At 34.4% G+C, this 24,953-nt stretch overlaps 1 protein-coding gene and 1 pseudogene across 2 annotated transcripts; both read left to right on the top strand.

Moving 5' to 3' along the window:
- Positions 1–5,711: 5,711 nt before the first annotated feature.
- LOC115979149 (trans-resveratrol di-O-methyltransferase-like) lies at positions 5,712–24,163 on the top strand. 2 transcript variants are annotated; one of them, XM_031101115.1, is made up of 3 exons: positions 5,712–6,006; positions 22,615–23,120; positions 23,668–24,163. In XM_031101115.1, exons 1-3 carry the CDS (start codon positions 5,727–5,729, stop codon positions 23,968–23,970), a joined length of 1,089 nt encoding a protein of 362 aa, XP_030956975.1. In that variant the 5' UTR covers positions 5,712–5,726; the 3' UTR covers positions 23,971–24,163. The 2 variants fall into 2 exon arrangements, with proteins under 2 accessions (XP_030956975.1, XP_030956976.1); XM_031101116.1 differs by lacking the exon at positions 5,712–6,006 and having other exon boundaries at positions 22,320–23,120.
- Positions 6,024–7,432, top strand: LOC115979150 (annotated as a pseudogene).
- Positions 24,164–24,953: the final 790 nt, after the last annotated feature.

The following is a 24,953-nucleotide window of genomic DNA, read 5'->3' as shown; positions in this document are numbered from 1 at the left end:
GTTATTTTCTAAAAAAATACGGTTAGTCATGAACACTATAAAAGTAATGCAAACCCCAATATTGTTTTTTAAAGCCGAGTAGAGGTATGAGCTTTTCTTATGTTATTTTCTTTTCCTCTACTTTGTTAAAAAAATAAAAAAAATAAAAATATTTTATCGTTTTTCATGTATTTTTTAAAAAGTAATTTTCGTTCATGAACCACCAAACTCTCTTTAGCCATTTTTTACAAGATAAAAAAGCTTGCAATAATTGAAATTATTCTTTTGAATGTAACTCATCTTTCTTTTATATTTTTTATATTATTTAATCATATATATTTTGTTTTGTTTTAATAATTTCTAAGTAGTGAATCATCTAATTCTTTAATACTTTTTGGTCTTTCAAAAGTTTTAATATATGAATTTTTGAGTTATTTTTTTGCAGAATCTGAAATTGGCTGACAAATTTTTTTTTTTAAAACCATTGCACGTTCAAACAATAACTTCTTCATCAAATTGTAACACAAATTAAAGTCATACAAGAACAAATCATGCAATTGTGTAGTTTCTTAATCAATTTAAGATTGGCAAAAATGCACTTTTGGTCCCTACATTTTGGGCCTATTATCAATTTGGTCTCTAAATTGATTTAGCTCCTAGGTCAGTCCTTAATTTTTAAAAATCATTTTTAAAATAATCCCTATCGTCAACCCAGTGACAAAAAATGCTGAGGTGGCAAACGGAATGCACTGTTTGCTGACGTGACTAATAAAATAATAATAAAAATATATATTTAACATTTTTAAATGCCATGTCAGCATTTAAATTAATAAAAAAGCCAGCCCTGTGAAAATTTTTTTAAAAATGTAAATTAAATTTTTTTAAAAAAACCTTAAATCTAATTTAAATTAAAATCATTTCTTAAAAAATAAAAATCCATAATTCTTTTTGTTTTTGTTTTTGGTTAACCTCATCAGTTTTAAAAAAAAATCTTCTACACTCTCTACCTAATCTCAAACTCCCTCTCTCTCTCTTCACCCTACACTCTCTATCCCCACTAAGCTCACAAGCTTAGCCTGCTTCTCCACCAGGCGCCGAAGCTCACAATCTCACAAGCAGATCATGGCGTGAAAATCGGTGACTGCTGCCGCTGTTGGCATCGAACGACGTGATCTGCTTGTGAGTCCGTTGCCATTGATCTGATTGAGTCGGCACAAAACCTCGAGATGGAGAATCCGTTGCCGTTGTTGGCATTGGACGGCGTGAGAATCTTCGCGAAGGACAAGATTTTGTCCTCACCTGCAGCGGCGACGTCGTTTTGGCTCCTAGAAGGCTCCGATGGACAGTCAACGAAGTTCTGTTGAGCGTGAATAGGATGGAGGAGGAGCCTGGCGAAAACCTCGTCAATAACCGGATCGGCAAGGAAATCAAATGTTCTGGGTTTTTTTTTTTTTTTTTTTAATAACGATTTGTATATTTTTCTGGATTTATGGGTTTGATTTCCTAGAGGTTTCTATGTTGATTGTTTTGGAATCTTTTGTGCTGAGATTGATTTTTAGTGGGTTAGTCAATTGGGTTTGTCTTGATTTGGAGAAGAACATGAAGATTGAAGTTCATGTTCTGGGTTGTATGTTTCTGGGTTTGACATTGTTTTGGGTTAGAGGATTGATGATTTTTCTGGGTTGGTTTTCTCATGTGGGTTTGGGTTTGATGATTTTTTCATGTTCTGGAGGTTTTGGTGGAGGATAGGCATTTTGTATGAAATTGTGCTCTTGTTCTGGGTTTGATTATGCTCTTGTTCTAGGTTTGATTGTTCTTGGATTCGGGAAGAACACGAAGAACATGTTCTTTGTGTTCTTACCTCCTGAAAAATAATGAAAGCAATAATAATAATAATTATTATAATAATAATAATAAAATTAGATTTAAAAGTTTGTTTTTTTAATTTAAAATCTGACATGGCTTTTTTTAATTCAGAAAATGCTGACATGTCATTTAAAAAATGTTAAATATATATATATATATATATTTTATTTTATTAGCCACATTAGTAAACAGTACATTCTGCTTGCCACCTCTGCATTTTCTGTGACTGGGTTAATGCTAGGGACTATTTTAAAAACGATTTTTAAAAATCAGGGATTGACCTAGGAGTTAAATCAATTTAGGGACTAAATTGATAATATGCCCAAAATGTAGGGACTAAGAGTGCATTTTCGCCTTTAAGATTTTATAAAATTATTTTAGTCTACTTCACAAATAAATAAGTTTCCGTGTATAACACGGGTTAACAACTAGTTAAGTTCGTTGTGGAATTAACCATTCGTGTGATAGGAAATAGTATCTCAAGGAATACTAATAATTTTTCCAAAGTCTTAAACTTATAATATGCTATTCTACTCTTTTACTGCGGATATGAGGTACCTTTAGGAAAATATTGTCGATACTTAGAATATAATATGATATTTCTACTCTCTTAGCATCCGCAGCCGGAAATTCCATCCTATCCTATTTTACCATCCCAAAAAGTAATTTTATCAATTATACCATACAATTTTATAACATACCCAACATCCCTACTTTTATTTTCCTATTCTATTCTTTAAAATAATATATCTACCCAATAAAATAACATTCCCCAAATCCATATCTATTCTCTCTCATCTCTCTCCTCTCTCTGATTTTTAACTCTCTTCCACTGAAACCACCACCGCCAACTTTTATTTTCCTATTTTACCATAATATTTCTCTTTTTCTCTTCCTTTTCCTCTCTTCTCCCTCAACTTCAAGCACCGGCCTCAACCTCTAGCAAACCCATACCCAGCAAAATCACAACAAAAAATCACCCAAATCAAACAAGCACCAGAAATCCACCTGCCACCGCAGCAAAATCACAACAAATCTAAACATGTCGCAACCTAGAAGAACAAATCTAAAAATCACAACAAATCACAAAAAATCACAGCAAAATCCACCTCTTCCTTAAGTCGTCGGTCACAAAAAAAAAAAAAAAAAAAAAAAAAAAAAAAAAAAAAAAAAAAAACACACACACACACACACACACACACAGAACCCAGATCGCAACCCACTTCGGCGGCGCAACCCACTTCAGCGGCGCTTTTTGACCCGGATCGAGTCAGAGATCTCCAACATCTGCGACGAAATGCTCAAGCTCCTTGACACCAGACTCATCCCTTCTGCCGCCATCGGTGACTCCAAGGAGACGAAATATCAGCAAGAATTTCACCATGAAAACCATTAAAGGGCAGTGACAAAATCCTAAGCTCAGTAAGCTGAGCAATCACAAGCAACAGCTTCCCAACCAATTTTCCACTACTAGTCCAACAGTCCCTCCTAGTCGCAAACCCATAAAGCGGAAATTGAGCAAAGTTGGAACAAGAATTACCTTTGTGCTTATTCCCAGTAATGTTCAGTGAAACTTACACGGGAATTATATTCACAGGAGAGACCAAACCACGAGCAGTAATCATCAGTCCTAAGTAGAGAGCAAAGCTGATGGGTCAGAGACCGAGTCCTTCAACTGGAGGAGAACAAAGAGAGAGAGATGAGAGAAGTCAGAGAGACAGAGGGAGACGAAATACTCAGAGATGCTACAGTGACACAGAGGAGAGAGAAAAATAAAAGGATTAAAATATATTATTTTGGTTTGGCATAGTTCTACAGTGCCATCTTATATGTAAGATGGCACTGTAGCGTCATGCCAAAAAATTTTGGCATTTCTCAGTTTTAACCTTCCAATTGCTAGCATGTTTTTGGGTCTAAATGCTAAATTTACCTTACATTTGACATTTAGAATGCCCACTGCTGATGCTCTTAGGGTTCTACTCTTACTTTTACCCCTTTACCTAATTATTTTTGTTAGAAAAAATTATTGCTGACTAGGGGCTTTTTTGGGTTTCTCGTAATTGATTAGACGAGTTCCAGGGAGAAAAACTCTTGTTTATCACTGACTTGGGGTTTTACTTGTCATTCTTTCTTTTTCTTTTTCTTTTTCTTTTTTCATATGACAAATCTAATAATTTGGTTTCCTGTGTGGATAGGCCAATCACCCGAGTAGAGAAGCGACTTTAGTTGCTCCTCCTAGGCTCCTACTATTCTTGTTCATAATTTTTTTTTTTTTTAAAAAAAAAAAAAATGTAGATAGGAAAATTGAAACTCGAACCAAAGTGATTTTTTCCGTTTCCTAAATATCCCTATGGAATGTTTCGCAACTCATGAATTTTGTTCAAATTAGTTTCAAATTAATTCCAATAAATAAATCAATTTAGCTGTAGATTTGTTTAGGTTCATATGTAATTTGCTTTATCTAAAGAGTAAATTGCTTTTTCTGTTTGATAAACCCATGATTTGATTAATTCTAGTTCTAATTTTTGTTTTAAAAAATAATATAGGAATTAGTTTCCTATTAATTTTATAAATTTTACCAAATTTTGAAAATTAAAATTCCATTACACTTTCTCCAAAAAGGCATGGTCGACAATCTGTCGTGTATCCTCAAAAAAAGAGCATGGTCGACAATCTGCCGTTTATCCCCCAAAAAAACATGGTCGACAATAACAGTTCAACCGTCTAATCATATACTTTCAAATTTTAAGTCAGTTAATTTTGTGAACCTGCATGTGAAGTTTTTCTTTAATTATACATCTAAAGAAATGGATATTTTAACTTTACACTAGTTCAACTTTTGATTTACTTTAGGGGCCGTTTAAATAGAACTTATTTTGCTGAAATTGAAATTGAAAATATTATAATAAAATAATTTTTAAATGTGTGAATAATATTGTGGGAGTTATTTTTAATGAAAAAATTATTAATTAAAAAGTGAAATTTGTAGGTCTCGTGCACTGTTCATGAGATCCACAGAACTGATAAAAGGCAAGAAAAATCAACAAACTACGGCTACTGATAAAGGGGAGGAAAAGTCAACAAACTACGGCTACTGTTCATTAACAATTGCATGAACAGTAGCCATTGTCCCCCCTAAACGCGTGCGACAGGGGAAAAAAAAAATACAAACGTGAAACACAACCTCCGGATCCAAACTGGCACCTAAGAGAATTAAAGTAGGATGTAAAAACCTTCCTCTCTCCCCGTATGTATGTTAAAATATTTAGTATTCTAAAAAAAAAAATGTGTAAAAATAAAACATAGAAACACATGTATAAAGGTCTTAATTTGTTTTACTTGAGACAAAGTTAGTGAACCGATCATGAGAAGCAAGATATTTTTTATTTGTTCAACTTTATTATTGTATACAACAAAATTTATTGAATGTGGAGATTGGTTATTATTGATTAAAAAAATTAAAAAAAAAAAAAGATATTTAAGTAGTGGGTTTAAATGAGACTTGTAAATATTTGTCACCTCAATAGTTTGTAAAAAATGTTATTAAAAAATTTGTGACAATAATATTACTCTTTTAATAATCATGAAAATAATTTCTGTAGCAACAACTTAGGTGAGAAGTTACATATCATATATCAACAGCAACACAATTATTGCACACGCTCACAGTCACTCACACTCACACATACGAAACTGGGAAAGCCCCACTCCCACCCAAAATGACGTTTCTATCTAACTCTCATTTGTCCTGTAATGAATTGGGCACCAACGTACTGTACATTGAAATGCAGCAGTAATCTACAACCAATCTATATATAAGAAGGCGGTTGGACCTCATGTAGAAGTAAAAGAAGCTTAGAATTAAGGAGGTCAACACTAAGATGGATCTCATTCATGGTGAGGGAGTGAATGAGTTATTTCAGGTTCAATGTCATTTGTATAAACACATTTTTAGCTACATAGATTCCATGTCACTTAAATGTGCAATTCAGCTAGGCATTCCTGACACAATCCACAACCATGGCCAACCCATTACTCTCCAAGAGTTGGTCTCTAAGCTTCATATTCACCCCAAAAAAACTAGCTGCTTGCACAGGCTTATGCGTCTATTGGTGCACTCTGGCTTCTTCGCTAAAACAATAGTTCATGAAAATCAAGAAAAAGAAAAAGAAGAAGAAGCCTATACTCTTACACCTTCTTCCAGGCTTATCCTCAAAGATAATGTCACTAGCTTATCACCATTTGTTCTGGCAATGCTTGATCCTGCACTTGTAAGCCCATGGCAGTTCTTGGGAGATTGGTTTCGGGGGAGTGAGCTCACATCTTTTGAGAAAGCACACGGGAAAGGTGCCTAGGACTATTGCAACCAAAACCCAGAATACAGTAACATTTTCAATGAAGGAATGGCCAGTGATTCCCGACTGATGAACTTGGTTGTTAAGGACTACAAGCCCATTTTTGAGGGTTTAGGTTCATTGGTTGATGTTGGACGTGGTACTGGGACAGTGGCAAGGATTATTTCTGAGGCATTTCCTCACATGAAATGCACTGTGCTTGATCTCCCACATGTTGTTGCCAACTTGCCAGATAGCAAAAATCTGAAATTTGTTGGTGGCGATATGTTTCAGTATATCCCTCCTGCAGATGCCGTTCTGTTCAAGATATGTGACACACTAATGTGTCTTTAATATTTGAAATAGTATCATCTCAATTTCACTTAAATTTCAGAGTTTATTTGATGGTTAGTACTGTATTTTCTAGATTTAATAGTGTTAAAAGTTTCACATTTTTTAAAATTTTATGATACACACTTTTAGACTTGTAAAATTTAATGTAAACAATGAATTGATGTGCGTTTTTTTAAGTTGCGTCCAATTGTTTATTTTGGCCATTTATATTGGCTATAATAGGGCCTTTTTGTTTCTTGGCTCGGAGGTGGTAATAAGAATTTTTCTTCTTGTGTGCGTGGATGTTGTACTTGGATGTACCATTCATATGATGTAAAAAAGCTCCTCAACCACAATTACTTTCCATAACATGTTTATAAATAGTAGAAATATAATTAAGTAGATATTAGGTAGGTAAATCTGAACAATATATAGATGATAAATTTCAAGACTTCCATAGGTGAAAGAATTTAGAAGAATTATTTATCATTATTTTGAGGTTGGCTAAATTTACAAGATGCAAGAGGTATGAGGCACTCAAATTTGATTGTTATATTACAATTTGGCAGTGGATTTTGCATGATTGGAGCGATGAGGAATGTGTCAAAATACTGAAAAATTGCAAGGAGGCTATTACGAGCAAAGGTAAGGAAGGAAAGGTAATTATCATAGATGTAGTGATAAATCAAGAGAAGGATGAACATGATGTTACCACTACAAAGCTCCTCTTTGATGCACTAATGATGGCTTTGGCTACTGGAAAAGAGAGAAACAAGAAAGAATGGGAGAAGCTGTTCTTGGAGGCTGGCTTTAGCTACTACAAAATTGTGTCATCATTAGGCACGAAGTCCGTCATTGAGATTTATCCTTAAGAGATGAACAAGTACCTATGTATATTAAGCCGGCAAAGCCTGTTGACACCAAATTATATATATATATAGAATAATGCTTGCCAGCATAGGAATTAAACTACTATCAATCTTGAAACTGCTTATTGTAAGATATCATAATTAAGCATAATAAATTGTGCTTTAGTATCTTCTTATTATTTTAATATGGTTTGGGTGCAAGGTGACCCAAAATTTAGGAATTTCTTCTACATTATTTTACCTTGTTTTCCGCCTAGCCAAAAAAAAAAAAATATATATATATATATATATATATATATAGAGTATGCGTTTGGATCCGATGTTTTGCCCTTTTTTTTTTTTTTTTTATAGGCGTTTCAGCTTTTACTCGACAAAGTGCACTGTTGAACACTAAATTAAAAATTGTTCACGGGACCCACCACCACTTTATTCAAAAAAATATTAAAAATGGGTCCCACGGTACTATTCACATATTTAAAAATTATTTTGCTACAGTATTTTCAATTTTCTGCAAAATAAGCTATATCCAAAGGAACCCCTATTTATGTAAAATCAGGCCAATTCCCCTGGACCCAACTCAGGTAACACCTGTTTATGTATTTAGGCCCAACCTAGTTCACTTAATAGGTCCACCTAGTCCAAAGCCCAAGCTCAATAAAAAAGGCCAAAACCCAATATAGATATACCCAAACATAATCTGCAAATGCCCAAGTCAATCCGATTCACACAATCCAAGCCAATCTCTTACCCAAATAAACCCAAAATCCAACCCAATTTGCCTGGCTTGACCCATTATAAATTAGCCTCAGCCAATCAAATCAACCCGGCCCCATTTTTTGTATCCTAAGAGCACCCACATCAGTGGTTGCAAAAATGTGCAAAATACAAAAAACACTAACATCAGTACTTGTAAAAATATGCAAATATACACAACTGCTTTGCAAATGAACAGTAACCATGCATATATGTATGGTTATTGTTCATGTGCAAATGATTTTTTTTTTATTCTTTTTTTCTCTCTCCTCTACGTCTACAACAACCAATAGCTTCCCCAATGTCTACAACACCCCAGCGCCGCTATATAAGAAGAAGGAAGAAGAAAATATCCACCTAACCACCAAACCCAGCACCACCACCAAACACTGCAACCTAGCACAGAAAATTAACCCAAAATCAATGGAAAAGCAATTAGAAAACCCAACTCAAAATCAAGACAAACTCATTGGAAAACCCGACTAAAAATCAATCAAACCTCACCGGGAAACCTAACCCAAAAATAGTCCAAACCCACTGAAAAACCCAACCCAAACCATACTCAATGGAAAACTCAAGTGAAAAGCCCAACGAAGCCAAATATGACGCCCGATCTGCTGCTGTCAGGTTTTCCATTGCTATCGTCAGTTGGGGGTGGGAGGCTAAAGGTCAATGGTGGAGGAGAGAGGGAGGGGCAAAGGAGAGACGGAGGGCGAAAGTGAGAGGGAGGCCGAATCGGCAAAGGGCTGAGGTGGCGACAGCGATGAGCTAGATCAGTGGCGACGGCGGGCTAGGTGAGGCAGTTGTGAGGGAGAAAGTGAGGGAAAGAGAGAATCGGGTGAGAGAGCTGAAAAAAAGAGTGGGAAGTTAAAATAATAATAATAGATAGGTATTAATAAATAATAATTAAAAAAAGAATAAATAATATTATTTAAGTAGAATAGATTTATAAAATAGATAAACTGATGTAGATGTTTTGGAAATATGGTAGTGTAAAATAGAAAAAGTAGGTTTGTAGTGTAAAATAGATGGAAAAATTTGGCCGGACTGATGTGAATACTCTTTTTTTTTTTCTTTTTTTTTTAGATACAATAGATTTTCAATTTATGTCATTTACTATATGATAATTGTTCTTTATCATCCCAAAACACATGTTGGACGAGAAAATATTTTACTAGCTAACTAGAATTTACCAATAAAACACCGTTAAGTGAACATCATAAACACTATTAGTCAATAGCAACAAATAACTCTATGGGCGGCACCCAAAAAAACGCGTCGTCCCTCCACTTTTTAGATTTTACAAAATTACCCTTCCACTATAAAATTTTGAAAGTAACCCCCTAACGCTTCCATGAATATCAATATTTCTTTTGAACTTTAAAAAAAATATATATCCAAATTACCCACAAACTTCCTTAAATTCATGAGTAACAGTTTCTCTTCTTCTTTTTTTCCTTGAAAAAATGGGTAGAAGAGGATGATTAGAGTAACTTTCCTACCTGAATACAAGCATAATAGCACCCTACTTGCTCGATATAAGCCTATAAACAAGGAAACAATTCATCTACAAGTCTATAACTATTAGAGCATCCACAATAGTGGAGCTATTTTTTTTTTTTAACTATATGGCACCACAAAAAGCTATTTTATCTATTTTACAAAACATCCAGCAGTAATGGATCTATTTTAGCTTTCAACACAATAAAATAATATAAACATCACAATAAAATAATATATCTACTATAATAAAATAATACATCCCACTACCAAAAAAACACCACAAACCAATCAATGGCACAATCCACAACCACTGCCAACCAAGAACAACCACCCAACAACAACTAGCAAGCCAACAAAAGCCACCCACAACCACTGCCAAAAATCCAAATTAGCCAAAAACTACCACACAAACCACCACCAAAAAAAAATAAATAAATAACTTTCTTGTATTTCCCTTCAATTTCTCATCAACCAAACAACAAAAAAGAGCTAAAAAACCAAAAATGACATACCCAAAAGAGAAGAGAATACATCTGGCTAAAAGTCTAGTGATCCACATGATTCTAGACCTCCAAACGAGCATAGGACTTTGCTTATCTTTCAAACCATTAAGAGTTACATTGGTGGCCACAAAACCAATCAACAAGCAAACCCCAAAAAGGACGAGCCTAACTGCCGCAATAGGTAAATAAACCGCCAACTTCAACCATTCGTATAGCCCTTCGATCCAACCTGTCTTGTTGAAGAATGGGTCAACTGTGGATGACCCACATACCTCCAGACCCTTAGACCCTAGAAACTCATATGGTTTTTCTCTACTACTAACAATAATACTGTTGCCATTGCCGTTGCCATTGTCGTTGTTGTAGTGAGAGTTTTGATGAATGTGATTTATAGAACTCTCTCTATTGTTGTTGTTGTTATTGTGAGAGAGGGAGTCATGGATGGTGAGGATTAGATTAGGGGGATCGGAGTGGGAAGGTGGGTCGGCGGCGTGGAGGACTGGGCGAGATGGGTCTCGGCGATGAGGGAGAGAGAAAAAAATGAGAAGGAAAAAAGGAAGAAAGAAGTGAAGCTAGAGAGAGAGAGAGAAAAGAAAGAAAATGTATGAACGTTAAGACCCCTAATTTACAAAATACCTACACAAGCTTATAATCAAAAAATGTATGTGCGGAATATGAAAATAAGCTAAATCAGAATTGGTAAGAGAATCTAAACCGAAATTAATCACAACCACAGCAGTAATTAAAAGGAAAAGATTAAGGAAAGAGAGTGTAAACACATAGACAACACAGCGATGTGTTATTGAAGAGGAAACCTAAGTCCTTGGTGAAAAACCACTCCGCTGCCCTCCATGGTGAAAAACCTCTCCGCCGCCCTCCAAGCGGTCAATAATCCACTAGAGAATAAAGTTAGGATACATGAATAGCAGAAGACCCTCCAAGCCTAATCTACCCAGTGCACCTAAGCCCTCCAAGTTTCTTGCTCCAACAGGGTTACGCCGAACCTTGTCTTCTCTAAATTACCGGATCCCGCAATCGCCCATTGCATCAACCAAAATGAATTGGTCCCTTCCAAATTGCTTCCCAAGTACCAAAATGCCTCCTTACAGATATGGTATGGTGAGATAAGGATTTGACTAATGTACCTCTCAAGGATGTAACAATGGAGAGGGTGAGAGTAGAGAAATTTGGAGAATCAAAGGATAAAGATTATGGATGAGTCAATCTTGTTTTTCTCTAGGGTTTTTCTCTCAAAATTCTCTTTGGAAGCTCTCTACATTTTGTAGATATAAAGGTATTTATAGTAAGGTGTGTATGGAATGTGAAGAGTCAGTTACAACCAAACAGGGTGTTTTTTGCGACTCGAGCTCGCAACTGGAACAAGTTGTGAGTTTGAGTCACAAGCTAATTGCCTGGCCAGACTAGAAATTTTGTCCTATAGTGCAACAGTTGGCTTGACCCTTCAACTCCTCTGCATGCTTCACACATGTGCCACTTTTGGCGACTCGCAAGTCGCGAGCCAGTTACGAGATCCAGTTGCAAGGCTCTTTTTAAGTGCACACTCTTGAGCTTTTCTTCACACTCTCTCACACACTACCCTTACATGATTCCCACCTAAATACAGGGTTTCTAAATGCTGAATTACAAGGAAATTTGGCACGAAATAAAGCCAACTAATGATTGGATAAATTCGACCTTACAAAATATTTTTTTAATGAGAGAAGAGAGAGAGTTTAATAAAAAAAATTTAGCTATAGCACCATTATTGTAGCATGTATTTTAAGTATTAGTGGTGCTAAATGGTGCTAAAAATAGCAATATAGATATTTAGCACCACTATTGCTAGTGCTCTTACTCCCGACTCTCAGTATCACCAAAATACTAATAGACAAAAAATCAGGGGAAGGTGGCATGGGGGGTAACAGTTTCTCTGGTTGAGACTTCCTAGACCACATGATATAAATGTGGAAAATGCACCCATAAAATCATAATCAATTGTGCTTTAGTATCTTCTTCTTATTTTAATATGATTTTAGTGGCCCAAAATTTAGGAATTCCTTCTTAACTTGTATTTTTATGCTTGCAAAGACTGTTGAAAGAAAAATAATTATTGTGTGTTAATGTTGCTGATTCAACTTTCAACTTCAATAATATTGAATTGTGTTCGTGTTCCCTACTCGACCATGAACTAAAGATCACACAAAGTCTTACCCTAGCTAGGGTAATCCACTTTTTTTTTTCCACGGATGTGACAGGTGGATGAGTATGACTAGGAAAAAAACATTATGGATTCTCATAATTGTATATGCTATTTTACTCTGTAAGGTTGAATTTAATCAACCATCTTATTGGCTTTATTCCGTGCCAAATTTTCTTGTATTTCAGCATTTAGTAACCCTGTATTTAGGTGGGTTTTGTTGTAAGGGTAGTGAGTGAGATAGAGTGTTGATTGCTCAAGAGTGTGCAAGAAAACAAAGACTCGTAGGTGGCTCGCGGCTGCAAGCCGCCAGACGCAGCACACGTGCCAAGCATGCCAGAAGGTGAACAGTCATGCTAGCTGGAGCACTACAAGACAAAACAGGACAACTAGCCATACGGTTATCTCGCGACTGAATCTCGCGACTCAGTCAAGTTGCGAGGCTAAGCCGCAAGCCACCCCTGTTTTGAAAAACCTGACGTTTCACATTCTCCTCTCACCTCAGTATAAATACCCATTATACCCACAAATGAAAGAGAGCTTCCAGAGAGAATTTTGAGAGAGAAACCCTAGAGTAAAACAAGATTGATTCACCTACAATCTATACATTAGAGTCTCTTCAAATTTCTCAACTCTCTTCTTTTCCATTGTCAAATCCTTGAGAAGTATTTTACCAAAACCTTGTTCTCACCATATTCATCACTGTGAGAGGGCTGATTGGTTTTTTGGGAAGCAGTTAGGAAGGAACCAATTTACATTGGTTGATGCTATGGTCTAGTAGCGGAATCCAGGAAGCTAGAAAAGAAAAAGGTTCGGCGCAACCTCGTTGGAGCAAGAAGCTTGGAGGGCTTAGGTGCACTGGGTAGATTAGGCTTGGAGGGTTTATTACTGTCCATATATCCCAACTACATTTTCTAGTGGATTGTTTACCACTTGGAGGGCGGCGGAGAGGTTTTACGTCGAAGGCTTCGGTTTCTTCTTCGATACACATCGCGTGTTGTCTTTGTGTTTGCATCTTCCTTCCCTTTTATCTTTGCCTTTTATTATCTGCTGTGGGTTGTGATTTTAATTTGGCTTAGATAGTTTATCCAATTCTATATTATAGCTTGTGTTCATTTTCCGCACACTAGTTGTTTGACATAAAGCTTGAATTGATTAATTTGTAAATTGGAGGTCTAAAAGTTCAAGGATGTTTATACACATATTTGAACTTTCATACTCTCTTACGGTTTTACCCCGATACCTAAACTTTTTTGTTAGAAAAAAATTAACAAATTTTTACCAAGTTGAGGATTTTTGGTTATATCTTAATACTTATTTATTTATATATTCTATAAAATCGAAAATTTTGACCAATATTTGACTTTTTTTACTTTCTTAAAACTTGCCACGCAACTCCACATTTTTTCACATCAATCATATTTAAAAATGATAGGCCAAGAATGTATTGACCCCTTGGGTAAATTAACCAATTAATTAGCCAAGTGAATTAATTCAGTTAATTAACATGCAATACATGTGGTAGCACAAACAAATCACCAAATAACTAAATGCAATGGAAATTAAATTTGACATGGGTGATTTGTTTACGAATGGGGAAAACCCCCGAGGCAAAACCTCACCGAGTGAATTTAAAGTCACAATTCCCGAGAATCCACTATTTTCAAAACAAGCGGTTACAAATAAAGAAATCTCAATACCTTATACTAACCTACAGTTGAACCCTTACCCCAATACACAATTGGACTTGTAATGTAGTGACAATCTCTCCTTTTAATGCATGGCTCCAAGTACATGACTAACCAATTGATGCACGGATCCCAGTACGTAACTAACACACCAACTTGAGAAGGATGTTGGCTGCAAATTTCTTCAGTTCATCCACGTGATAAAGATCAAGAAGCTCCTTGATTACAAAAACCTACGGCGTACAAATGCAGTAGCTTCTTCAAGAGAAAGATGAACTAGGGCAAATTGTCTCCGGTCACAATATGCATCAATAAAACATTTTCATCAAGTGAGACAACCCTTAAAATAATCCTTATATATGTCTAGAGTTGTGAGAAAAGAAACCCTACATAAATAACTTGGATATGCGTGAAAAACAGATCTGGAAATCTGAATTTCGTAATTCTCGATAGATACAGCTATCGAGCTATCTATCGAGATTCACATATTAAATCTCGATAGATACATTTGTCGAGCTATTTGTCGAGCTTTAATAAATAACACTTCTTCACTTGATTCTTAGACAGATTTGCAAGTTTTCAATACTTGAACTTGAACTCTTATTCCTTGAAGTATTAACACATCCTAGATCTACCCAATTACAAGTAAAGTATGTATTGTCAAAGGATTAGCCAATTCTAAATGACATATGTTCACAACAAGTTACACATATATCCTAACAATCTCCCCATTTGGCAATCCATGACAAAACCATAACAAACAAATGAAATATGAGAGAAGTCATAAATCACTCAACTCATAATCATTTGTTGAATATATTAAAATCTAATTTTAACACAAACTCTTGAAAAACTTTGCAAGAAGAGAGTTCATGGCATGATAGATTTTGACAACCTATCTTTCTGAAACACTTTAGACAAAACTCATCAAGGCATCTTAGTGTGAAACAAAAATAAAAGATTGCATACAATAAATAAGAAACATGTGTATAGAGAGAGAAAAGAAACAACACATGAAGATAGGTGAAATGTGATAAAAACATCATAATATATACACACACACACACACACACACACACACACACACACACACACACACACACACATATATATATATATCAAGGATAAATACAAGGTTTGCTATCACTAAGTGGTCACAAGACCGATGTACATAAAAAGATAATTTATCTAAAAGAGAAAGAAAAGAAAAGATACATAAATCCTCACTACATCCTTCATAAAATAAAAACACTCCCCTTAACAAAAAGGTCCTATGCTAAATCTCTCCCTAAGTACGTGACTACTCATACTCAAAACTACTCCCCCTTTTTGTCACAAATGACAAAGGGCAAGTCACTAAGAAACAGTCATCTCCTCATCACTGGAAGAGCTTGCATCCTCATCCTCATCCTCATCCTCATCTTCATCATCATCACCGGAGCCATCATCATCATCCTTGTCCTCTAAAGCTTATGGAAATAAAGCGGGAGAAGCAATGAAGCCACCAAGGCAAGCCTGACGTCGTGCAATACACTAACTTTCCCCCTAAGTACATGACTACTCTCATACTTAAAACTACTTCCTCTTTTTGTCATAAATGACAAAGGGAAAGTCACTGAGAAACAGTTATCTCCTTATCACTGGAAGAGCTCGCACCCTCATCCTCATCATCATCATCATCACCGAAGCCATCATCATCATCCTCGTCCTCTAAAGCTTATGGAAATAGAGCGGGAGAAGCAACGGGGCCACCAAGGCAAGCCTAACGTCGTGCAATATGACCCACACGGGTGGTCACCTGACTCATATCATCAGTGAGAGTGTCAAGGCGAGCATCCAAGCGTTGAAGTTGCACCATGATAGCCTCAAGCGTCACACCACCCATGGAAGAAGAAGAAGGAGTGGAGGTGGATGGAGTGGAATGGGTCAAAGGACTCGTCGTCTCAGTCTGTGGCCGCTTCAGTCAAAGCTAGGCCTCGCTCCATCTAATGGACCCCGTGCTGATGTCACCCATAACGGTGAAGTGACCAAACTCGGGACAAGAGACAGAGGAGTGGTGAATGATCCTCGTGATAGAAAAAGGAAAGATAAGCTTTATCACGGGTCGTTGTATCCTTATAACTATAAGGGAGTGTATGAAGTGAAAAGGAAAGTCAATAGTAAGGTCCTCGATGAGGGACAACAAAAAGAGAGCACGAGGCTCAGTAATAGAATTATAGTGAGACAAGGGATGTAGAACAAATGTCATCACCATATTTAGGAACCTCAGACCTTTTGCAAAGCCTGAGCATAAGGTGTTTTGACGGTCACCCCATGATGAAGTGTCTCATAAAAGAGAGACAAGAGTTCATCTTTGGACACAGTCTGTAGACGAGGACATTCGAGGTAATTAGTATGTGATTGCCTCGGAACATGTAGCACAGCGGAGATAACCTCTGGAGTAACTACTATACAAGTATCTCGAACAAAAGTGATGAAATAAGGTATAGAATAATCAAAACTGTGTATATTGGAGTAAAACTCCTGTATGATCACGGAGGGACAACTCACAGGTATCTCATAAAGAGATTCCTAACCCCGCCTGTATATGATAGTCAGAAGAGTAGTATTGGAGAAGTCCGATAGGATAACATGGCGTTCTGAATGAATGTCAGGTTTAGAGAAGCCCATTTAAAAATACATCTTCTTGAAGAAGCCCATTTAAAAATACATTGTCTGACGTGGATTTTTTTTTTTTAAAAAGGTGGAACTCGAGTTTACTAAACTTGATTTCCAAGTCCTTCTTTTTCACTCCTCTTATGAAGCGTCCACCGCTTCTCACTTTCAAGTTCCAACAAAAAGAAGTCAAACCTATTTGAAATTTGAAGCACTGGATTGAATTTAGTCTGCATTTGGTTTCATTTTTCAAAAAGCAAGTGACTAAAGCCTAACCTTTTTGAAATTTGAAACACTGACTTTGACCGAAAAGAAAACAAAGCATGCAAAGAAACAGTGTGTTAGTATTTTGTCAATTAATTTTTACAGTCTAGAACTCAAGTTTAGTAAACTCGAGTTCCACGTGGTTTTTTTTTTTTTTTTTTTTACTCCACGTCAAACCTATACTAGTTGGACCTCGAGTTTGTGAAACTCAATTTTGAGTTCGAACTCAAGTTTGCTAAACTCGAGTTCCAAAAATAGTCTACGTAACTAAATAACTTCAAACACATGCTATTCACCTAAAATTTCCCTAAAAAGTTACTATTTAGCAAATTTGGTGCAATATCTAAAATACCTCACTAAATTTTGATGTCCAAAAAATTTTATTTGTGTATTTTAATTTATGTGTTAGTTATACTTAGAAAGTTAAAATGGTGATTTATGGTATTCTATTTGTTACCTAAAGAAAACTAATTTATTAAAGGTTTAAATCTTCTAGATTTATAATTTTATCTAATAAAAACTTCAATGACATATGTCTTTTGCTATCTTGTTCTTTTTTTATTTGTTTTCTTGCTTAAAAGTGTTTTCATTAAAAATTAAGTAAGTTAAACATCGTAGTTAAGCTCGTAAAATAAGATAATAAAAAAGGAAGTATGAATGAAAAAAATATTCATTGTAAATGGTTGCAGGTATTCAATTTGATGAAGAGTTTCAATTGTAGCATATGTCATTATTTATTGCAAAAAAAATAAATATTATGATACTTTTTTTATCAAAATTTAGTTGTTTATTTCTATCAAAAAAACAATTATTTGTTTATTGTTGGAAGATGATGACATTCGTTATCATTCATGGTGGAATTTTTTTGTGAGTAGATACTACCTTTAGTAAATAGTTTCTAAGAAATTATCATAATAAATAGATATTCATATGTTAAATAACTATTCTAAATTTAAATATATGATTTCATACTACTTTAAAAAAAAAAAAAAAATTATATCTTAATTTTTTAACTCAAGGGCAGCACGTGCCTTGCACATGAGCCCAAATTGGTGAATATAAAAGTGTTTGTTCACGCGTTCTACTCAACAAATGAAAATATCCCTCACCAATTGCCATGTTACTACATTGCCACAAATTTTCATGTATACTTTGCAATAACCACAATTCCTAAAAAGGGAGCCTTAACATGCGTTAATACTCCTTTGAACAAATCAAAATTAGAAGGAGTTGAAAGTCAAATATATATTCATTTGTCCAAAAACAAATTTAGAGAATTTTTATTCCACAATCTTTGCTAAAATTCTGAAATGATTGATTGTTAGTATTGAAGAGAAAATTATGAGTTTATGTGAAAGTGATTATTTACCATTTAAAATCGACAACATCATCAAATTGTGGCAAATGATATGATTATAGAAGAACCATTTTCCATATATACATTCATACATACATACATACAAAGAATTTTTGTGACCAAGGAGCTGGGCACCTGAGGAAGACCCTCAGATGGAGTCCACCTGAGGAAAACAAGATGAAGACCACTCCAAGCTAGAGCATGGGAGCTGAGGGAGGCCACACTGATCATTGTGGATGAGGGAGAATGGAAGCTTTCCACGAACATTGAATTAAAATAGTTTTACCATTAGGATCTTTTATCTAGCATGAGGGTTGAGTTGGTACCCAACAATATGTAATAAACACAATAAATAAGAGCAAAAAGCTTGCTACCCTCATCCATATCATAACCAAAAGTTAAAATATTCAAGGTTAAAGCCTTAACAATATTAGGATCATCTAAAAGAAGAGAAATATCAGGATAACAGTCAAAATAAACAAGGCCATCATACAAAGATGCAGTAATCATGCCAAGAATGCTATCATAAAATCTTTTAGATCTAGCATCTCTTAAACACATTAACACAAAAGCATTAATACCTTTTCTAGTAAGAGGTTTAACAACAACCTACACAAGTCCAATATGAAAATAACTGAATTTTTTAGCAAGAAAATCATTAATATTTCTTTTGGAAAACATGCAACATTTTTCATGGGTTTTTGAAATAAAATATGTTTGTTCTACAGTTCTAACTCTGTACTGAGAACAAAAAGCATTTTCAATCCAAGTAGTCCTATAAATGGATATAGTATTAACTTTAGGAATAGTCCATTATTGGAAATCAGGGATCACTTTGGTTACATCAAAGCGATCCAGTTTCACCAACTCATGATTCAACATCTTCAACGCTAAAATGTCACTTGTTCCTTCAATTGTAGGAAATATTGTCTAAGATTGTTGGGGATATTATACAAAGTAATAATGGGAGAACAAGGTTAACACAAAAGACAAATAGAAAATAGATAACTTGGAGGCACAATATCATTTTCCTTAGACAATATTTGCCCCCCACACTATTGTTGCTAAAGGATTATCGCAAATTTGTCCCCAGGATACAATCAAGATGTTGAATTCTATAGATAGCAATTTTGGAGAATGACCCAAGATTTCTTGTGTTTCTCTCTAACTTACTATTTTTGTGGAGTTAGTTATTTTTTAAGTGAACATAAGCCTCTGTTTATACCCATAGGGTTATGTTTCATCAAAAGGCATGTATTGAGAGTTAAAATGTTTCATAAAACCATTCACAAGGCTTGAAACCTCTTCAACCTTCCCGAACAGTCACCAGAAAAATTCTGTAGAAAATTCAAATTTCGAGTTTCGATCGATCGAGAGGTTCTTTCGATTGATTGAATGTTCTTTTCGATCAATCGAACAAGAATCGACTAGCGATCGAACTTGGCAGAAGCTCCAGGATTTTTTTATACCATTTCGATCAATCAAGCCAAAGCTTCGACCAATCGAAAATATTTAATCCAGAATTTTCACTTAGAAAATTTAGATCTTGAATTTTCACTTTATGAAACAATATTCTCTAAACTCAAACAATATTATTACAACATATCCTAATATATACCTATACAACAGGATTAACCATTCATGTGAGAGGAAATAGTATCTCAAGGAATACTAATTATTTTTCCAAAGTTTTAAACTTATAATATGCTATTCTACTCGTTTACTGCGGATATGAGGTACCTTTAGGAAAATATTGTCGATACTTAGAATTTTATATGATATTCTACTCTCTTAGGGTTCTACTCTTACTTTTACCCCTTTACCAAATTATTTTTGTTAGAAAAAATTATTGCTGACTAGGGGTTTTTTTGGGTTTCTCGTAATTGAGTAGACGAGTTCCAGAGAAAAAAACTCTTCTTTATTACTGACTTGGGGTTTTACTCGTCATTCTTTCTTTTTCTTTTTGTTTTTCGTATGACAAATCTAATAAGTTGGTTTCCTGTGTGGATAGGCCAATCACCCAATTAGAGAAGCGACTTTAGTTGCCCCTCCTAGGCTCCTACCATTCTTATTCATTAAAAAAAAAAAATGTAGATAGGAAAATTGAAACTCGAAGCAAAGTTATCTTTTCCGTTTTCATAATGTCTGTTTGGATAGAACTTATTTTGCTGAAATTAAAAACTGAAAACTGAAAACACTGTAGCAAAATAATTTTTAAATGTGTGAATAGTACTGTAGGACCTATTTTTAATGAAAAAATTAATAAAAAATGAAATTTGTGGGTCTATGAACAATGCACGGATGCACTATTTACGAAAGACCGGTCAAAAGTTACGGTTAATGTTCATGTACCGTGCATGAACAGTACCGCTTGTTGGGAGAAAAGGCGTGGAAAAAAAAAAAAAAGAAAAGGAAAACGCAGCAAACTTAAAACGCATCAAACGCAACGTGGATCCAAATTGAGCCTAAATATCTCTATGGAATGTTTCGCAACTCATGAATTTTTTTTCAAATTAGTTTCAAATTAATTTCAATAAATAAATCAATTTAGCTGTAGATTTGTTTAGGTTCATATGTAATTCGTTTTGTCTAAAGAGTAAATTTCTTTTTCTGTTTGAAAAACCCATGATTTGATTAATTCTAGTTCTAATTTTTGTTTTAAAAAATAATATAGGAATTAGTTCCCTATAAATTTTATAATGTTTACCAAATTTTGAAAAATAAAATTCAATTACACTTTCTTAGTTTTTGGTTTACTAGACATTAAGTATATTTTTAGTAGTGTTGATTTTTGGGACCTCATTCAAGTAAATGATTTTTAGAGAACTTACATGTGTTTAACATGATCGACAATCTGCCGTGTATCCTAAAAAAAAAAACATGGCTGAGAATCTGCCATGTATCCTAAAAAAAAACATGGTCGGCAATCATAGTTCAACCGTCTAATCATATACTTTCAAATTTTTAAATCAGTCAATTTTGTGAATCTGCATGTGAAGTAGACATTAAGTATATTTTTAATAGGGTTGATTTTTGGGACCTCATTCAAGTAAATGATTTTTAGAGAACTTACATGTGTTTAACATGGTCGAAAATCTGCCGTGTATCCTAAAAAAAAAAACATGGTCAAGAATCTGCCATGTGTCCTCAAAAAAAACATGGTCGGCAATCATAGTTCAATTGTCTAATCATATACTTTCAAATTTTGAATCAGTCAATTTTGTGAATCTGCATGTGAAGGTTCTCTTTAATTAATACATGTAAAGAAATGGACATTTTAGGCCATTTAGTATACGAGTTTAAATATATATTTTCAGTTTTTAAATAATATTATACATTTTTTTATATATTTTTTTTTATCTATATGTATTTTAAAAAAAATTAAAAACTATTGTTTAAATATACGTACCAATCGAGCCCTTAACTTTTCACTAGTTCATAGCTTTTGATATACTCTAAGAGAATTAAAGCATGGTGTAAAAATAAAACATAGAAACATGTATAAAGGTCTTAATTTGTTTTATTGAGACAAAGTTAGTGAATTGATCATGAGAAGCAAGATATTTTTTATTTGTTCAACTTTATTATTTTATACAATAAAATTTGTTAGATGTAGCGATTGGTTATTGGTAAAAAAAAAAAGTGATATTTAAGTAGTGGGATTAAATAAGAACATGTAAATATTTGTCATCACAATAATTTGTAAAAATATTATTAAAAAATTTGTGAAGGTAGAATTATTCTTTTCATAATCATGAAAATAATTTTTGTAGCAACAACTTAGGTGAGAAGTCACATATCATATACCAATAGTAATAAAATTATTGCACACACTCACTCACACATACGAAACTCCGAAAGCCCCATTCCCACCCAAAATGACGTTTCTATCTAGCTCTTATTTGTCCTGTAAAGAAATGGCACCAACATACTGTAAATTGAAATGCAACAGTAATCAACAACCAATCTATATATAAGAAGGCAGTTGGACCTCATGTAGAAGTAAAAGAAGCTTAGAATTAAGGAGGTCCGTGCTAAGATGGATCTCATTCATGGTGAGGGAGTGAGTGAGTTATTTCAGGTTCAATGTCATTTGTATAAACACATTTTTAGCTACATAGATTCCATGTCACTTAAATGTGCAATTCAGCTAGGCATTCCTGATACAATCTACAACCATGGCCAACCCATTACTCTCCAAGAGTTGGTCTCTAAGCTTAATATTCACCCCAAAAAAACTAGTTGCGTGCACAGGCTTATGCGTCTATTGGTGCACTCTGGCTTCTTCGCTAAAACAACAGTTCATGAAAATCAAGAAAAAGAAAAAGAAGAAGAAGCCTATACCCTCACACCTTCTTCTAGGCTTATCCTTAAAGATAATGCCACTAGCTTATCACCATTTGTTCTGGCAATGCTTGATCCTGCACTTGTAAGCCCATGGCAGTTCTTGGGAGATTGGTTTCAGGGGAGTGAGCTCACACCTTTTGAGAAAGCACACGGGAAAGGTTTCTGGGATTATTGCAACCAAAGCCCAGAATACAATAACATTTTCAATGAAGGAATGGCGAGCGATTCCCGATTGATGGGCTTGGTTGTTAAGGACTACCAGCCCATTTTTGAGGGTTTAGGTTCATTGGTTGATGTTGGAGGTGGTACTGGGACAGTTGCAAGGATTATTTCTGAAGCTTTTCCTCACATGAAATGCACTGTGTTTGACCTCCCCCATGTTGTTGCCAACTTGCCAGATAGTAAAAATCTAAAATTTGTTGGTGGCGATATGTTTCAGTATATCCCTCCTGCTGATGCCATTCTGTTCAAGGTATGTGGCATACGAATGTGTATTTAATATTTGAAATAATAACATCTCAATTTCACTTAAATTTGATGGTTAGTACATTATTTTCTAGATTTAATAATATTCAAAGTGTCACGTTTTTTAAAATTTTATGATATGATAATATATACACTTTTAGATTTATAATATTTAATATAAACAATAAAGCAGGTGTGAATTTTTTTAAGTTGCATCCAATTGTTTATTTTGGCTATTAATATTGCCTATAATAGGGGGTTTTTATTTTGGATGTTGTACTTATATGTACCATTCATATGATGTAAAAAAGCTCTTTAACGACTATTAATTTCCATAACGGACATGTTTACAAACTACAAACAGTTAGAAAGATAATTAAGTAGATATTGGGTAGGTAATCTGAACAATATAAATGATAAATTTCAAGACTTCCATAGGTGAAAGAATTTTGAAGAATTATTTAACATTATTTTGAGGTTGGCTAAATTTAATAGATGCTAGAGATATGAAGGCTGAATCTCTCTAATTTGACTGTTATGTTACTATTTGGCAGTGGATTTTGCATGATTGGAGCGATGAGGAATGTGTCAACATACTGAAAAATTGCAAGGAGGCTATTACGAAGAAAGGTAAAGAAGGAAAGGTAATTATCATAGATGTAGTGATAAATCAAGAGAAGGATGAACATGATGTTACCACTACAAAGCTCCTCTTTGATGCACTAATGATGTCTTTGGTTACTGGAAAAGAGAGAAACAAGAGAGAATGGGAGAAGCTGTTCTTGGAGGCTGGCTTTAGCCACTACAAAATTGTGTCATCATTTGGCATGAAGTCTGTCATTGAGATTTATCCTTAAGAGATGAACAAGAAACTATGTATATATTAAGCCGGCAAAGACGGTTGACCAAATATATATATATATATATGTAGTTAAGCTTGATGCCTTAGAATAATGCTTGCGAGCATAGGAATTAAACTACTAATCTACTATCAATCTTGAAACTGCCTATTGTAAAATATCATAATTAAGAATAATAAATTGTACTTTACTATCTTCTTATTCTTATTATTTTAATATGGTTTCGGTGCAAGGTGGCCCAAAATTTACGAATTTCTTCTAAATTATTTTACTTTGTTTTTTGCCTAGCAAAAAAAAAAAAAATAATAATAATATTAAAATAAGGATCCTGCTAACGAGTGCCCTTAGAACACTGGTTAAGAATTCAATTAAAGAAAGTTTTTATGGGAAAAAAAAAACAATTAATATTTTGACAGTTTTTTTTTTATTTTCCATAAAAGTGATGTCAAAACTTTCTTTAATTAGATTCTTAATTACTATTCTAAGGACACTCATTAACATTTCCTTTAAAATAAAGGATAAGGGGAAAGCCAAAGGCCATAGCCTGCATTTGGTTGTGGATTTGGAGTAATCGACATTTTTCTATTACCCATACATTAATAACAGCACTTTTGACCTTCTAATCTATGTTTTATTTTGGAGAATTAGCTAGTCTAGGTGTTTGGATAGACCTGAAATTAGAGATTCACTAAAATCCAAATGAAAAATAGGTGGCTAGAATTAATTGGTTTATTAGGAAATAGGTAAGGTGGTGGTACCAAAATCATGGCAATTTTTAAGCCCATTTAGAGATTTTTTGCAAGAGACAAACATGAATGGGAATAGGATTCATATCCCGTGCAATAACTTTAATATCAGCCATAGATTAAATCCAATGCTCAAAATATTGACACGTTATCTGTCCAAGCTGGCAATCTGGGTGCTTCAATTTCTCCCATCTATTTCTCTTTTTCACTTAGCAACAGTTTAACCCCAAATGA

This window comes from Quercus lobata, chromosome 3 (genome assembly GCF_001633185.2).
Source record: "Quercus lobata isolate SW786 chromosome 3, ValleyOak3.0 Primary Assembly, whole genome shotgun sequence".
Classification (NCBI taxonomy): Eukaryota; Viridiplantae; Streptophyta; class Magnoliopsida; order Fagales; family Fagaceae; genus Quercus; species Quercus lobata.
The sequence above is the reverse complement of the archived record's forward strand: the minus strand, read 5'-3'. Positions and strand labels throughout refer to the sequence as shown.

What these genes read in the sequence shown, in the direction of transcription:
- LOC115979149 (XM_031101115.1), top strand. Translation starts at nt 5,727, where the DNA reads ATGGATCTCATTCATGGTGAGGGAGTGAATGAGTTATTTCAGGTTCAA. An exon ending in AGTTCATGAAAATCAAGAAA is followed by an intron (nt 6,007 to 22,614) that starts AAGAAAAAGAAG and finishes TTCATGAAAATC; the next exon opens with AAGAAAAAGAAAAAGAAGAA. An exon ending in CTGATGCCATTCTGTTCAAG is followed by an intron (nt 23,121 to 23,667) that starts GTATGTGGCATA and finishes ACTATTTGGCAG; the next exon opens with TGGATTTTGCATGATTGGAG.